This window comes from Ornithorhynchus anatinus, chromosome X1, assembly GCF_004115215.2.
Source record: "Ornithorhynchus anatinus isolate Pmale09 chromosome X1, mOrnAna1.pri.v4, whole genome shotgun sequence".
Taxonomy (NCBI): domain Eukaryota; kingdom Metazoa; phylum Chordata; class Mammalia; order Monotremata; family Ornithorhynchidae; genus Ornithorhynchus; species Ornithorhynchus anatinus.
This window is the reverse complement of record NC_041749.1, coordinates 73,505,332-73,520,575: the sequence shown is the minus strand read 5'-3', so window position 1 is coordinate 73,520,575 and position 15,244 is coordinate 73,505,332. Positions and strand designations below refer to the sequence as shown.

The 15,244-nt window shown below is 39.9% G+C and overlaps 1 protein-coding gene across 2 annotated transcripts in view; it reads left to right on the top strand.

The window, feature by feature from the left end:
- Positions 1 to 15,244, top strand: part of CACNA2D3 (calcium voltage-gated channel auxiliary subunit alpha2delta 3) — a 1,019,762-nt gene that overhangs the window by 826,623 nt on the left and 177,895 nt on the right. For both annotated transcript variants that reach the window (XM_029052259.2, XM_029052258.2), the window contains 3 exons: positions 11,564 to 11,635; positions 12,256 to 12,317; positions 13,709 to 13,776. In XM_029052259.2, the coding sequence (XP_028908092.1) occupies positions 11,564 to 11,635; positions 12,256 to 12,317; positions 13,709 to 13,776 (202 nt within the window). The remainder of the gene's footprint in view (positions 1 to 11,563; positions 11,636 to 12,255; positions 12,318 to 13,708; positions 13,777 to 15,244) is intronic.

Here is a 15,244-nt window from a genome sequence, read left to right as displayed (position 1 = left end):
TAATGTTGATAAGTTAATGGAGTTTTGCATTCACCACATTTCTTCTTCTGGATCTTGTTGCCTTATTCCCTTGGTTTAGTGTAATTTCTACCCAAGTTCTCCTACTTGTATTTGGCAGCTCCCTCTCCCCACTAGCTTCTTACTCTTGATTACTTTTTATAATAGCTTAGTTTCTGATTTGGAACTTTTCTTTATAGTGTGCCTAATGGATTTATAGATTTATTGTTGCTAGATTGCTCGCTGCATTTTTAAAGCATGCATTCTTTCTATTTCTATTCAGTGTTCTTTTCTCACCCCATTCCCCAGTATTTCCCTTTTTGATTTACCCAATGGGTTAAGGATTTTCCTAAATATTTACATTCATGACATTTTCCCCCAGTTCTTCACTTTATTCCTAATTATCACAGAACCACCAGAATGAAGGCTCTCTTTCTTCAGGGCATGTCTCTTTTCCCTTTTGCATGTTAACAACATTCCTGGACCATGAGATGTATGAATTATTATATCCCACTTTGTGTCTAGTTAGATAAAATCTCTAATTGTTTATTCTCTGAAAAAACATTTTAATATCTTGGTCATTTTATCCTTTTATTAGCTCCTCAGATCATCATCTTCTCATAGTTCATTCATTCTGATTGAGCCAAATTCTGCTGCCTGAGTAGGGGCTTTTCTGTTGGCGGATATCTGACCAGGCACAACTTCCTAGATTTAAATGGGAGAAGATAGGGCAAAGACGTGCACTGCATGTATATGTAGTGTGCTACTAGGTATATGGATAGGAAGACAGAAGTACATTCTGAGAAACAGCGTGGCTCAGTGGAAAGAGCACGGGCTTGAGAGTCAGAGGTCATAGGTTCTAATCCTGGCTCTGCCGCTTGTCAGCTGTGTCACTTTGGGCAAAGTCACTTCACTTCTCTGTGCCTCAGTTATCTCATCTGTAAAATGGGGATTAAGACTTTGAGCCCCATGTGGGACAACCTGATCACCTTGTATCCCCCACAGTGCTTAGAACAGTGCACGACACATAGTAAGTGCTTAACAAATGCCAGCATTATTATTATTATTATTAATAATAATGATTCTGAATAATAAAGCAGCGTGGCCTAGTTGAAAGAGCACAGGTGTGTGATTCAAAGGACCTGGTTTCTAATCCTGGCTCTGCCACTTGTCTGCTGTGTGATCTTGGGCAAGTCACTTTACTTTTCTGTACCTGTTACCTCATCTGTAAAATGGAGATTAAGACTGTGAGCCCCATGTAAGACAGGGGCTGTGTCCAACCTGCTTAATTTGTATCTACCCCAGTGCTTAGAACAGTCCTTGACAAATACCACAATTATCATTATTCTGTTCTGAGCCAGGCCACCACTGCTCAACTGTCTTTTGGACATTTCCATATTTACCTAAAAAAGGCACGTTGAGGAGGAGTAGCAAAGCAGTCAAGAGCCTAATCAGCAACCACTGAATGATTTCCTGCTCAATATCTTTAGCTTGGAGTCAGAAATGACTCTAATCCAGATAGCCCAGTAACTTTAATTCTATAACCGAAAGATGTAGCTGCCCAGACTGAAACTGCCCAAAAGAGGTTGGTGTGGCTTGTGCCAGTATCCTGAAGGGAGTCATGGGTATGGGGAAATTGCTGTTGCCACTTACAAATCCACATTACTGAAGCTACAACTTCAGAGATCCACCCTGCCAACCTGGGCCACCCAGGGCTGCTTCCTATCAGGACTGAACCTGACAAACGGGAACAACAATAAGAAGGAAAGGGCATGCCAGGTAAACTAGTAGTTTTTTGGAGGAGATTGGCACCATGCAGTAAAAGAATTTGGAGTTGATCAGTAAAAGAATTTGGGGTTGTCTAGATAAGCCATGCTCTGACTTTTGAGAAGAAGCACACTCTCATTTCTTCCAGTTGTGGGATGGTGGTTATGAGAACCTTTCCTAGAAATACATCAAGCAATCAATCAATGGTATTTATTAAGCATTTACTGTGTGCAGAGCACTTGGGAGAGAACAACAGAATTAGTAGACATGATCCCTGCCCTCAAGGAGCTGAAATTGAGTGCTTTAACTCAACCCTCAAATGCTCTTTCTTTCAGAGGTGAGAGAGAAGAGCCATAACCCTTTGAATAAACGAATCATTGCTGCATAATCTTTTTTGGGGTTTTGAATCAGAGAGGGCAGGGTGGTTACCTTAAAAAATATAAAATACTTTAAGTCAGTTGCCTTCAGTGTATAAATGATTCTCTTGGAATAGGTCATACTTTTTGGAAGATTATATCATTCAGAGTTAACACCCAGGGTGCTATTCAATGCAATATTGGATTGATTTTTTTAATTATTTATGATACTAGCAGCATCCATTAAGCACTTACTATGTGCTGAGCATTGGAGTACATTCAAGGTTATGATATCGGATACAGTCCCTGTCCCACACAGAGCTCACAATCTATTCATTCATTCATTCATTCAATAATATTTATTGAGCGCTTACTATGTGCAGAGCACTGTACTAAGCGCTTGGAATGTACAAGTCGGCAACAGATAGAGACAGTCCCTGCCCTTTGACGGGCTTACAGTCTAATCGGGGGAGACAGGCAGATAAGAACAATGGCAATAAATAGAGTCAAGGGGAAGAACATCTCATAAAAACAATGGCAAATAAATAGAATCAGGGTGATGTACATCTCATTAAACAAAATAAATAGGGTGATGAAGATATATACAGTTGAGCGGACGAGTACAGTGCTAAGGGGGTGGGACGGGAGAGGGGGAGGAGGAGAGGGAAAGGGGAGTGAAGAAGGTTTAGCTGTGGAGAGGTGAAGGGGGGTAGAGGGAGCAGAGGGAAAAAGGGGGGAGCTCAGTCTGGGAAGGCCTCTTGGAGGAGGTGAACTTTAAATAGGGATTTGAAGAGGGGAAGAGAATTAGACCCTCTTAGAATTCACAGAGGTAATTTTCTTCCTGGACTGAGTTTGGGGCTGCTTTGCTGTGTACCATAGAACTAGGGCTAAAGATACTGACCATCCGAGTGTGACATCACTCAAGGCACATATGGAATTAAGAACTCCCACCCGCCACCCCTAAATAAGGCACTGTAGGCCCTACTGGTCAAATTGTACTTTCCAAGTGCTTAGTACAGTGCTCTGCACACAGTATGTGCTCAATAAATACGATTGAGTGAATGAGTGAATGATTGACCTAAATCTACAAGCAAAGTGAAGAATCAGATATTAATTCAGAATTTCAATGGAAAGATACACGACAGAATACTGAAGGAAAGAATTAATTGACCAACCACTAGAAGTCAGCGTAATGAACAGATCATGTGGTGGTGAGACTTAACTGCTGGAGAGAACCTTAAAAAACTGAGTTTAACCTGAAACTATTCACAAGGGATTATTATGACCTTTGTTCTCCGCTCATTGTGGGCAGGGATTGTCACTGTTTATTGCTGTATTGTACTTTCCCAAGCACTTAGTACAGTGCTCTGCACGTAGAGCTCAATAAATACATTTGAATGAATAAATGAATAGCTTGGAGAGAGAGAAATATAATTTACCATATGCAGTGGTTCAGGGTAGTACTCTCAGGACAAGAATCAAGCCTCCCGCTCATCTCAATCCCCCCCCAAAACTAGATTTCCTTTGCTCAATGTCCAGCCAAGCTCAGCTCTTCTGCCCCCCCCCCCCCCAATCTCTTCCCTCCCGAGATCATTCCAACAAACTTGGGATCAATCAATCATTGATATTTATTGAGTGCTTACTATGTGCAGACACTATACTAAGTGCTTGGGAGAGTTCCAATACACCAAATTAGCAGACACGTTCCCTGTCAACAATGAGCTTACAATATAGAGGGGGAGGAAGTGGAAAGTGGTTGGAAGATCTGGGCTGAACCAACATCCCCACTTTATAAAAGAAACTCAGATTCAGAGAGGTTAAGTGATTTTCTCAAGGTCACTTAGTAGGCCAGGGGCAGAACTGGGATTAACATCTGGGTTTTCCAACTCCCATTCCAAAGTTCTTTTCACTAGGGTACACTGGTTCCCATGGCTTCAGCCACCACCTCTATGCAGAAGATTTCCAAATCTACATCTCCAGCCCTGATCTCTACTTGGACCCAAACGCTGTCCTTCCCCCACTGTAATAATAAATAATAATAATAATAATAATGATATATGTTAAGTTCTTATTATGTGCCAAGCACTGTTCTAAGCACTGGGGTAGATACAAGATAATCAGGTTGTCCCAGGTGGGACTCACAGTTTTAATCCCCATTTTACAGATGAGGTAACCGAGGCACAGGGAAGTTGTGATTTGCCCAGAGTCACACAGCTGACAAGTGGTGGAGCCGGGATTAGGACCCATGACCTCTGGCTCCCAAGTCCATGCTCGTTCCACTAAACCACGCTGCTTCTATGACCTGTAGACAGCACCACCATCCTTCCTGTCTCACAAGCCTGAAACCTTGGTATTATCCTTGAATCATCCCTCTCATTCAACCCAATATTCAATCTGTCACTAAATCCTCTTGGTTCAAGCTTCACAACATCCCTAAAATCCTCCCTTTCCTCTCCATCCAAACTGCTACAATGTTAATCCAAGTACTTATCCTATCTCCTTGATTACTGTATCAGCTTCCTTGTTGACCTCCCTGCCTCTTGTCTCTCCCCACTTCAGTCCATACTTCAACCCTCTGCCCAGATCATTTTTCTACAAAAATGTTCAATCCAAGTTTCCCCACTCCTCAAGAACCCCCACCGGATGTCCTTTGGCCTCCACATCAAACAGAAACCCCTTACCATTGACTTTAAAGTACTCAGTCAACTTGTCCCCTCCTACCTTACCTCACTGCTTTCCTATTATGGCCCATCCAGCACACTGCACTCCCCCAGGGTGAACCTACTCACTGTACTTCAATCTCTTCTATCTCACTGCTGACCTCTCACCCTCTTCCTGTCTCTGGCCTGGAATGCCCTCCCTCTTCATATCCACAGACAGTTATTCTCCCCACCTTCAAAGCTTTGTTTAGGGCACATCTCCTTCAAGAGGCTTTCCTTTCCCTGACTAAGCCCTTACTTCCTCTTCTCCCACTCCCTTCTGCATTGCCCTTCACTTGGATTTGCTTCCTTTACACACCCTTCCCTCAGCCCCACGACACTTATGTGCATATCTGTAATATTCATTTATATCAATGTCTGTCTCCCTTTCTAGTTGTGGGAAAGGGACATGTCTGCCAACTTCTACATTTTTATACTGTACTCTCCCAAGTACAGTACTTTGTATTGAGCTAAGCGCTCAAATAAAATTGTTTGATTGATTGATTCCACTAGGTTCGAGTTACTACAGAGTATACAAAGGGTAAATCTGGTAAGTGAACTAACTCTTTTCATTAGGGCATCAGTGAGGTAAATGGAGAGAGGAAATTGAAACTGAAGGTTGAAGGAAAGCTAGCCAATTCAGATAGCTGGCCACACTTATAAAAAGATCCAGTGAAGCAGGATCTACAGTTTACCTTGGTAACATTATTATTATCATCAACATCAGTACTTATTGGTTGCCAACAGTGTGCAGAGCACTCTACTTAGTGCTTGAGAGGTTACAATAATTGAAAGTATTCTATTTGTTTTTGTGGGGCTTACGATCTAACACATTGTGTTTACTAAAAAAAAAAGTACACCTGGTTTGTTCTCCCCACTAAATTACTTAAATCTCTTCTCCTTAAAATTTAGTCATTTGCTCTGTCCTATTCTTAGTGAAAAGTGAAAACAGCAACTCTCCATCACTCGTATAATTTATCTTAATATAATTAAGACAGAAATTATCACCCATAATGTTTTTGGGTCTCAGCGAGGTGAGCTCAGTTTTTTTTATAATATTTCCTCTTAGAGTTTATTTTTTGGATATTTAATAATTTCTGTTGTTGTCCTCTGGAAACTTCTCCCTACTTTATTTTAGTTGTGGAACCCCAATCTCAGTACTCCCAAGGAGTGGTTATCTGCACTCTATCATCTGTGGGCAGTGGTGGACTCTGAAGACAAGGGGACTTCTAGGATTTTCCCCACTGAACTGCTACCCAATAAAAAAATCCATGGTGAAATATTCAAGAAGAAACTTTAATTATACCAAAAAAATTAAAACAAAAACAAAAAATTCTCCCTTTTTTGCATTCTGGGTGACCATTGGTCATAGTTGTGGGCCCCCCAAATCTAATAAGAATCTGACTAGTGCGACATTTAGAGGGAGTATGTATTCTGAATGCCTAGGTGTCAGCCATACTTTTTTGACTACAGCATTTCTCACAAGCTACCCTCAAATAAGCCCCTTTAGTGAATTATCCTCCCTCTCAGATTAATAATAATCGTGGTATTTAAGTGCTTACTATGTGCCAGACACTGTACTAAGTGCTGCAGTAGATACAAGCTAATCATGTTGGACACAATATCTGTCCCACATTAGACTCACAGTCTTAATCCTCATTTTACAGATGAGGCAACTGAGGCACAGAGAAGTAAAATGACTGGCCCAAGGTCACACATTGGAGAAGTGGTGGAGCCGAGATTAGAACCCAGGTCCTTCTGACTCCCAGGCCCATGCTCTAAGGTACATGGGTATCCAGAGTAGAGATTTCATTAAAAGGAACCTAAATGCCCTTGATAGTCTACTGAGAAGCAGCGTGGCTCAGTGGAAAGAGCACGGGCTTTGGAGTCAGAGGTCATGAGTTCAAATTCTGGCTCCGCCACTTGTCAGCTGTGTGACTGTGGGCAAGTCACTCAACTTCTCTGTGCCTCAGTTACCTCATCTGTAAAATGGGGATTGACTGTGAGCCCTACGTGGGACCACCTGATTCCCTTGTGTCTACCCCAGTGCTTAGAACAGTGCTCAGCACAAAGTAAGTGCTTAACAAATACCAACATTATTACTGTGAGAAGATAGGCAAACTTGGTGCCCAGCAAATATTTGTTTTTGTAAACCGACATAAATGGGGAAAATATAGCTATAAACAAAACATAAAATCATTAATGATTCTCTTTAGGGAAGATTCCATATCAGCATGAGGTAAATGCATAGAAGAAAGGCGAGTTCACAAGGCAGTGAAGGTTTTTCAGCCAGCTGTAAACTATGTCATGTTTTAATAAAGTGGATTCTGTTAAGCTTTCAAAGGGGTCAGTTGAGCTGCTCCAACTTAATAGTTACAGACTAGAGTGACAAATCAGTATTAGACTCCTGAGAATCATATTTGAACTGGAAAGCTCAGGCAACCAGAGAGAAGCAGTGTCAGGAGGCGAGAGACATTGTGTGACTAATTGTTACCAAAGCAGCCTTTAGCAATTTTGGAATCTGTCATGAAGCCCAGATGAATTTGCTACACTACAGAAGATTGTATATTTTATGCCATTGACTAAAACTGAGTTTGGAACTGATGTGAAGCCTACATCCCATTCCACCTCCTCAAAATGGCCTATGCCTCTCCTATCCCCAAAATAACTTTCTACATCCAGGTGTTGAATGTTCACCCCATGATTAAGACCCCAAATGCACCACGGTGGGTGTATTCCCCAAGATATAAACCATCATAATGAACCAGATTCTCCTACGGCTCCAGTCCTTAGGGGGATCTAAATTTTCCCTGTGAGGTAGATCTGTGCCTTATGCATATAGAACTGGGTTTACAGATCTGCTGATGGGTCATTAGTTACTAAATATCTTAAGGAGGATGTGTTCACTCTTTTGGAAAAAACAACACAAAAATGACACAGGGATTTAGATTGCCCTACAACTGTGTTCTTATACCTGTGTGTAGAAAATACAATGTCATTGAAAACCTTTACATTGACTTTTGAAGCTGAGCTCAATATTATGAACTTTTCATTAAATAATAGAAAAAAAGAGATAGGTGAACATAGGTGCAACTCCTGGGAATAATAGGGGTAAATGACCCTCATACTTCTTGTGCTAGATTTCCAACTATGTTCATCCCAAGGAGTTTCCACTCAGGTCTGAAAGGACCCAAAATAGTGCCTTTCTGGTTTATAGGTCTGAAACATTTATTCCTTCCCAGTTATCATCCCCTATTACTAATATTTCAACACCACACTCAAAACTAAAAGTTAGTATGAGTGTATGTGGGTATGTGTTGTGTGTAAGAGAAAAGAAAGGCTAACAAGGGACAAGAAATGAAAATCAAGTTAAGGGAGGATTAGTGATGTTTGTAGATATAAGAAGTAGAAAATTCTATTATTTTCGAAAACATTAGGTAAATGAATGAAGTGAGTAAATATTCACATAGTATTACTTAGGCCACTAAGTACTTACACCTAAAGAAATAATTTTCCAAAATATCTTCCTTTAAGAGAGATTAGGAAGGGTTCAGTATCCTGGAAAGCGTATTGAGCCATCCTAACCTCACACAATGTAGTGTGTGTTACGGTACCGGATCTTTAGAGGCTTATTCTGCCCAGCTCTCTTCCAAATTAATTTTTCTCCAAATACTTTGATTTCTTACCAAGCCAGCAAGCTAAAGGGGTGCTGTTTTCTGGAAGAAAGATAAAGAATTACTCAATTCACGTGGTTTGGTGCTTATAAACATGTAATATGTGATATATTGTTGACATGCCCTTACTGCACAAAGCATTTCTTTTGAAATTATGTGAAAGAATTTCTGACTTGTTAACACATTTACAAGATGATTTCACAATTTTCCAAACATGTGAAATGATCTCATACTTAGTATTGAGATTGTTTTAGTGTCAGTAGATGAAAACATACGAGGGGAATATATCATAATATGAAAAATATGCAGTATAACAGCAGTGTGAGTTAGCCCTTACTCTTCTGATCCTAGGGCTAAGATTTTGTAGCCCTCAAATCAGTTTGCCTGGCAAAGTGACCCAGTGGCATTCAGAAATATTGTTAGCCATAGGCACTGTATTGAAGCCACAACTAAAGCCACTCCTGCAGTGTTGGGAAATGTCAAGGGAGCCATCTTGTCACACTCAAAGAGAGCAAGCAACTAGACCCACTTCCCTCAAGATGTGGGGAGAAGAAGAAGCCCTTCACTGAAGCAATGACACTGGGAACAAACTGGGCCTGGGCCCCATTAGTGAGTGGTGAGCTGGCATTGAGAATTTTCCAGTTCCGGACAGGCATATTTTCCTTTTCAACTTCTGTTTCAAGTTATTTTAATGCAGATAGGAAAAAAAACCCAGCTCCCATTCTCCTAAAATGAAAGATTGGGTTCTTGCAGAACCCTGGGATGAGAGAAACTCCCATTGTAGTGCTTATCCCATGCTTGACATTGCAAGCACGTATCCAGATATTTCTTCAGACACCACATCACTGAATCCAGACATATGTTTTTGGAAGAACATTCTCTATATCTATCTGCTGCCATGTTGTAGCTAAAGTGCATCCTGAAGGCACATGTGATGGCAGAACTGAGGGTACTTGGTTTTTGAAATAGGAGTAGAAAGCACAATGGGAAGACCTGCTTTTACCCAGGAGGGGCAGCAAACACTTTGGTCCCTTCAGTGGGATCAGAGTGAAGCCCAGATCACTCTACTTCAGAGGCTGATAAAAAGAGAATAAAGAGTTAATTTTAGTGAATAATCCCTTCTGATACAAGAAAGGGATCAAGCAAAATGGTGAGGCTATTTTTGCAGAGTTCATTTTTGGCCTCTGGGCAAACTCAGGCTAACCTTGGTACCCAGCTAACTTGGGAGAATCCCCCCTCCCAACACACACACACACACACACACACACACACATCTGCATTCACCCTGGTTTCCCCTCCCCTTCTCTCCTTTTCAAAAACGACATTTTCCTCATCCTTGCCCTAGACCCCTGCTCTTTTCTTCCCTCACCTCCTACATACAGAACTGCCAGATTTTGCTCTTTAGCAATAGAAAGCACATGCAGTTTCTATGCCTTCTTCCTCCTTTGTACTCTCCTTGTTGTGAATCCTCTCCTTCCTGCTTTGGCAGTATCTTTGGTTCTTGAAGACCCCTAGATTTTAAACAGTAGGACTCCAGAGTACCTGGTCCCCATTTTGGAAAACATTAAGCTAGAGAGAAAATGATGGTCATGAGTTAAGAAATATGTCCACAGAAAACAACAACAGGAACAAAAAAGATAAGTTCCTCATGCATATTTATTTGATCGTGTAAGCTACTGGGAGTTGGGAGGCCCTCCTAGTTAATCTCTGATTTGCCCGGGGCATGTGGGAGTCCTGAATGACTGTAGGCACTGAAAAGGGGAAAAATGAAAAACATGTTAAAGATAAATGGAGCAGTTCTTTAAATGTTAGAAAGTAGACTGTTAATTAGGACCAGCTCTCTAAGTCCAAAACCACAGAAGTTAAAATGGGAAAATATTCCCAGAATTGCCTATTATGTGTTGTTAAAAAAATATCTAGAGTAAAATATATGTTTTATTTTATACATGCCTCCAGCTAAAAATGTTTTACGCTCTCTGACAGAAGAATAAAAATGTTAACTCAAATCTATACAACCTCGAATTGAATTTTGAGAGCTGCAAGCATTGCAGTTTTTGATAGGCTGCAGTTACCCAAGTCCATCAAAAGGAGAGAAAAGAGATTTTATTGACAAGCTATGGAATGCACCACTTGCTTCAGCTTCATAAAATGGACTCCAAAGCAATTTTTGGAAAGGCCCCCATAATTACACTTCTTTACTCATACTTGAATGTTACCCTCTTCTGAACTTTGAGAAGGTCCATAAGTTATTAGCATGGGTGAGGAGGGGATAGGGATGTCAAAACAGTTTGCTAGGTATAGGTGTGACCGATTAAAAATCACCCACCCCATCATCAAAATCACTTTCCTGTCTGCACAGGAAAAGTAGTCCAATTTTAGGAAAGAAACTCTTTTTCTAACAATTCAGGGAATTGCAATTTTCATCTCAAATATGTAGGTTTCTTTTGGGGGAATTGTGTGTGGTAGCCTTAGCTTTATTTGCTTTGCTAAATATTTTCTCTGGTGATAAACCAATGTAATTTCAAGCCTCTTAATAGTGACCTCATTATGGGTAGGGAATATGTCTACCAACTCTGTTATATTGTACACTCCCAAGCACTTATTATAGTGCTCTGCACACAGTAAGCACTCAGTAAATGTAAATGATTGATTGAACGATATAAACTACAGGCATTTCTGTTCAGTGAACATTTTTGAGTAGCTTTCTGATGGTTTATCTACAGTAATGATGAGAGATTTATTCGTTTATACAGATTACTTTTACTTTTGTTTGTTTCCATGAAAAAGACAAATTTATGCTGTAAGGAAAATAAAATGTATTTTCATATTTTAGATCAAATGGATGTTTATTCTTCACCAGTCCTTTTTCATATATCATGGCACAGGAAACTCATATTGGAAGTACCTGATAATCAGAAGTAATACTGTAGAACTCTCACATTCTTGCCATTAACAAACTAAGCAATGGTTCCGCAGAAAATATGTGAGAACTATGAGGTGATGGGTTTACATTTTAAACTCAAAGAATTGCTTATACTAACCTATTTCTGTTTTGGGGTTTTTTTGGTAGTTGAGAAATGCAATGGTGAATCGAAAGACAGGAAAATTTTCCATGGAAGTGAAGAAGACAGTGGATAAAGGGGTACAATTTCTTGAGCATTCTTGCGTCTTAATTTAAAGCAAATCATTTTGAAAAATTATCTTTGAAGATTATATGTAGAATAAATACCTCTTGCTGAGATCATATTTCTCTTGTCTTTACTTATCTCAATCAAGATTTATGTAGTTCTAGACTGACCATATGTCCTTGTTTAACTGGGACATTCCCAAATATTTGTCCAGCTATTTTACAATTTTAGAAAAAATTGGCAGTTCCAGAATTGGGATTATTCTGTCTCTACTGGTCCGTTTACCTTGCACCAGTCAATTCCGGCTGCTTTTACTTAGTTGAAATGCTTGAACTTCCACTTCAGGCCCAGTGCATGCTTGGTATATGTTCAGATTAATATAAATACCACAGCATTTTGGGAAGTGTTTAGCTGTATGTGTGCACTCCATTAACAATGGTCAAAGGGAAGGGGAAGACATGTAAGTTTGAAGTGGTTTCTCAATGTCCTACTTCAACAAGTATAATGCAGGCAGCCTATCTATCACAGTTAACTTTATTATAGTCTTTCCATTTGCTTTTATTTCCTTCTGAAGATTTCACAGAGCAGACTAACCCTTTTTTTTTCCTTTCCTCTACTATTGTTTTCAATCTAGAAGCGGGTTTTGGTGATGACAAATGACTACTATTACACAGACATCAAGGGTACCCCATTCAGGTAGAATTGACTATCATCTGTGGCCATTTCATCAGAGTCACTGGAGATGTGTTTATACAAACCCTATTTGCATAATAAGGGTTCATCAGCTGTAGTTAATAATAAAGTAGCCTGAAACAAAGTTGAACACTGAAGGAGGGAGGGAGTCTTCTTGAGCACTTTTGGCTTCTCCAACAAGGGAAGGTTTGTGTGGCAAATTCACTATGTAGTCATGGCTTTGTCTTTTATTCCCAGGAAAGCTTTATGTGGCAATTCCCACTGAACATGGGAAGGTGGGTAGGGAGATTTGGGAGAGAGAGAATGAAAAGTGTTTAGAGGCCCAAAAAGGCCATTACTATTTAACATTATATAATGAATCCCATGTCACTTTTTATTTCTGTAATTAAAGTACAAAGAATAATAAGGAAATGCCTTCATTCCTCCATGATGTTCTTCTATCTTGATTTTCCAAATTGCCTTTGAGTTTCTAACCCTGAGTTTTGACTTTCCTCTTTGGGAAAATCTCATTTTGCAACTCCCAGATTCTTAACTTTTTCCCCTATGTTTATCTCCTGGAAAGATAAAGCTGACTGTTGCACACTCTTCTTGAATGTTTCTTCAGAAGTGCTTTTTCATGATTCTGATCTTGTGTGTCACATTGTGAAAGAGAGAATGAATGTGCATTGCCAATAGATTTGTCTATAAAATACAATTTAGTGTGAGAGCCAAAAACTGTCATGGATCACTCACTGGTGCTTTCCATTTAGAAGGAACAAGAGCTGTAGGGCAGTATTTGACTTTGGGAGTGGATTGGAATAAGCTACTAAATTACATTTGCTTAGGGAAGTAGTTATTTTCAAAACACATCTTCTTCCTTTGGGTAAGCCTGAAGGAAGCTTGAGTCAAGCTAATGGAAAAGGTGAGAACAATCAAAATGTTTTAGTGACAAAGTGCAGACATCCCCAGAAAGTGGGCACTGTCCAACCTCTAGTGGGTTGGTTGACCTGGAGAAAATGTCTTTTCCCCAGCTGCAGACCCTGAATATTCAGTGGTTTTGGATGGAATTGAAGGGAAGATCAGGCCTCCAACATGTATAGAATAGGGACTGGAAGCCCATAGAAGGGCTTATCTGTTCGTCTGCTAGAACTATAAGCAGTTTACTCTACCTCTTATAACATAGAGAAGAAGCCAATTGCTGTTGGCACATCAAGTCCGAAATTGCTTTCAAGAAGCTGATTGAACCAAAGAATACTAACAGAAACTATAATCAATGAGGTTTTAAAAGTAAACTGTTTTGTCAATTGTTTACATGCAAAGAAAATGTGAAAATGGAAAAGGAAAAAAAAAATAGCCCTCAAGTCTATTACAGTGGATGCCACAGATTTCAAGGTCTGCTTTATTTCTCTGCACAGTTTAGGTGTGGCTCTCTCTAGAGGACATGGGAAATATTTCTTCAGAGGGAATGTGACTGTGGAGGAAGGTAAGGTTCTCCCTTCTCTCCTCCACCTTTGATAAGGGAATGTCCTTTAGAGGCCAGATTTGAAGTGTCTCTTGTCTCAGATCTTGTTTCTGACTCTGCTACTGGTTCACTGTTATGATTTGATCAAGTCACTTGATCTCTTTGTTTTCTCACTTTGTCTAGCTATGTCAGAGACAGGTGAGTCTTCATTTATTGTAATGTTTGAGATGCTTAATGCAGTGGTACTCGTCTAAAGAGGCTCTTCTAAATTCTACTAAAAAGAAAAAAAGAGCCAAAAAATCAGGCCTTAAGAAGTGTTCGAGATGTTTCTAAAATTAGATTTACTCCTGTCATCCCTGAAGATGGAGGGTGTGAGATCTAGACATCATCTGATGTAACAAAATTTGTCTAATCTATTTCACATTACCAACATTGTGTTAGCAACTCATATTTATTAAATCTATTTCATGTAGCCAGCCATAAGGCCCCAATAAAACAAGGAAACTATGTTCTGATTCCCTTGGAAATGTTTCCAACTCAACAAACTGCAGTTGGTTGATAAGTACTCTCAAAGATATATATTGGGGCCTGTTTTGCAGTCAGCTCAGAGCAGTAGGCTGATGATGAGGTACGAATCATACACAAATCTAAATAGTGAAAACTCACTGACATGGAATTGAAATTTATCAACTCATTCTACCTACCTGGGGGTAACACAGTGATGCATTGTTGGACAAAAAGGTAGAAAGCTAAATCAAGAAAGCCAACGTCTTTCGGGAGGCGAGCACATAAAGTTACGGTGTCAACATTACATTAAGCTCCAGGACAAGTTCTTCAGTTCAGTGGACATTTTCAACCTTTGCTTCAGTCATTACATCTGGATTCTCAAAGAGTTTTATCCTATGAGTCTTATCAAGTATCAAATGTCAAGATAGGATCACTAAAAACGTGAATGCATCTAACACCAGAATATAAAGAACGTTTGCTGGAAAAAGCTTCTCTTGACAGGTTGAGTGCTGATTAAGAAAACAAGAATAGTTAAGTACCTGATGGTCATTGAGTTCATGTGAGATGACCACAAGCAGCTCAGAAGAACAATTGTAAGGCAAACACCATAGCCCAACTTCAAGTAATGCGGCTTAACTATGGTAGCCCATAAAATGGGATCAGAAAATAGGACAGCTTGCAGCCAGAGACAGCTAGTGGATATGGCAGAGGAAGCCTCAAATTGAGCAAAGATGTTGGGTAGCTTGGAAGGAGAAGGGGCAGGGATGCAAGCAGAAATAAGCTTTGCAGACAAAAACCACCCAAACGACAGTATTCATATAGTCTGTAAGCTCACTGTGGACAGGCAACATGTCTGCCAACTCTTTTGTATTGTACTGTCCCAAGCACTTAGTACAGTGGTCTGTACATAGTAAGTGTCCAATAAATACCATTGATGATATACATGCAGTGAGCCTATTAATGATTCAGCCTTTCCAGATAT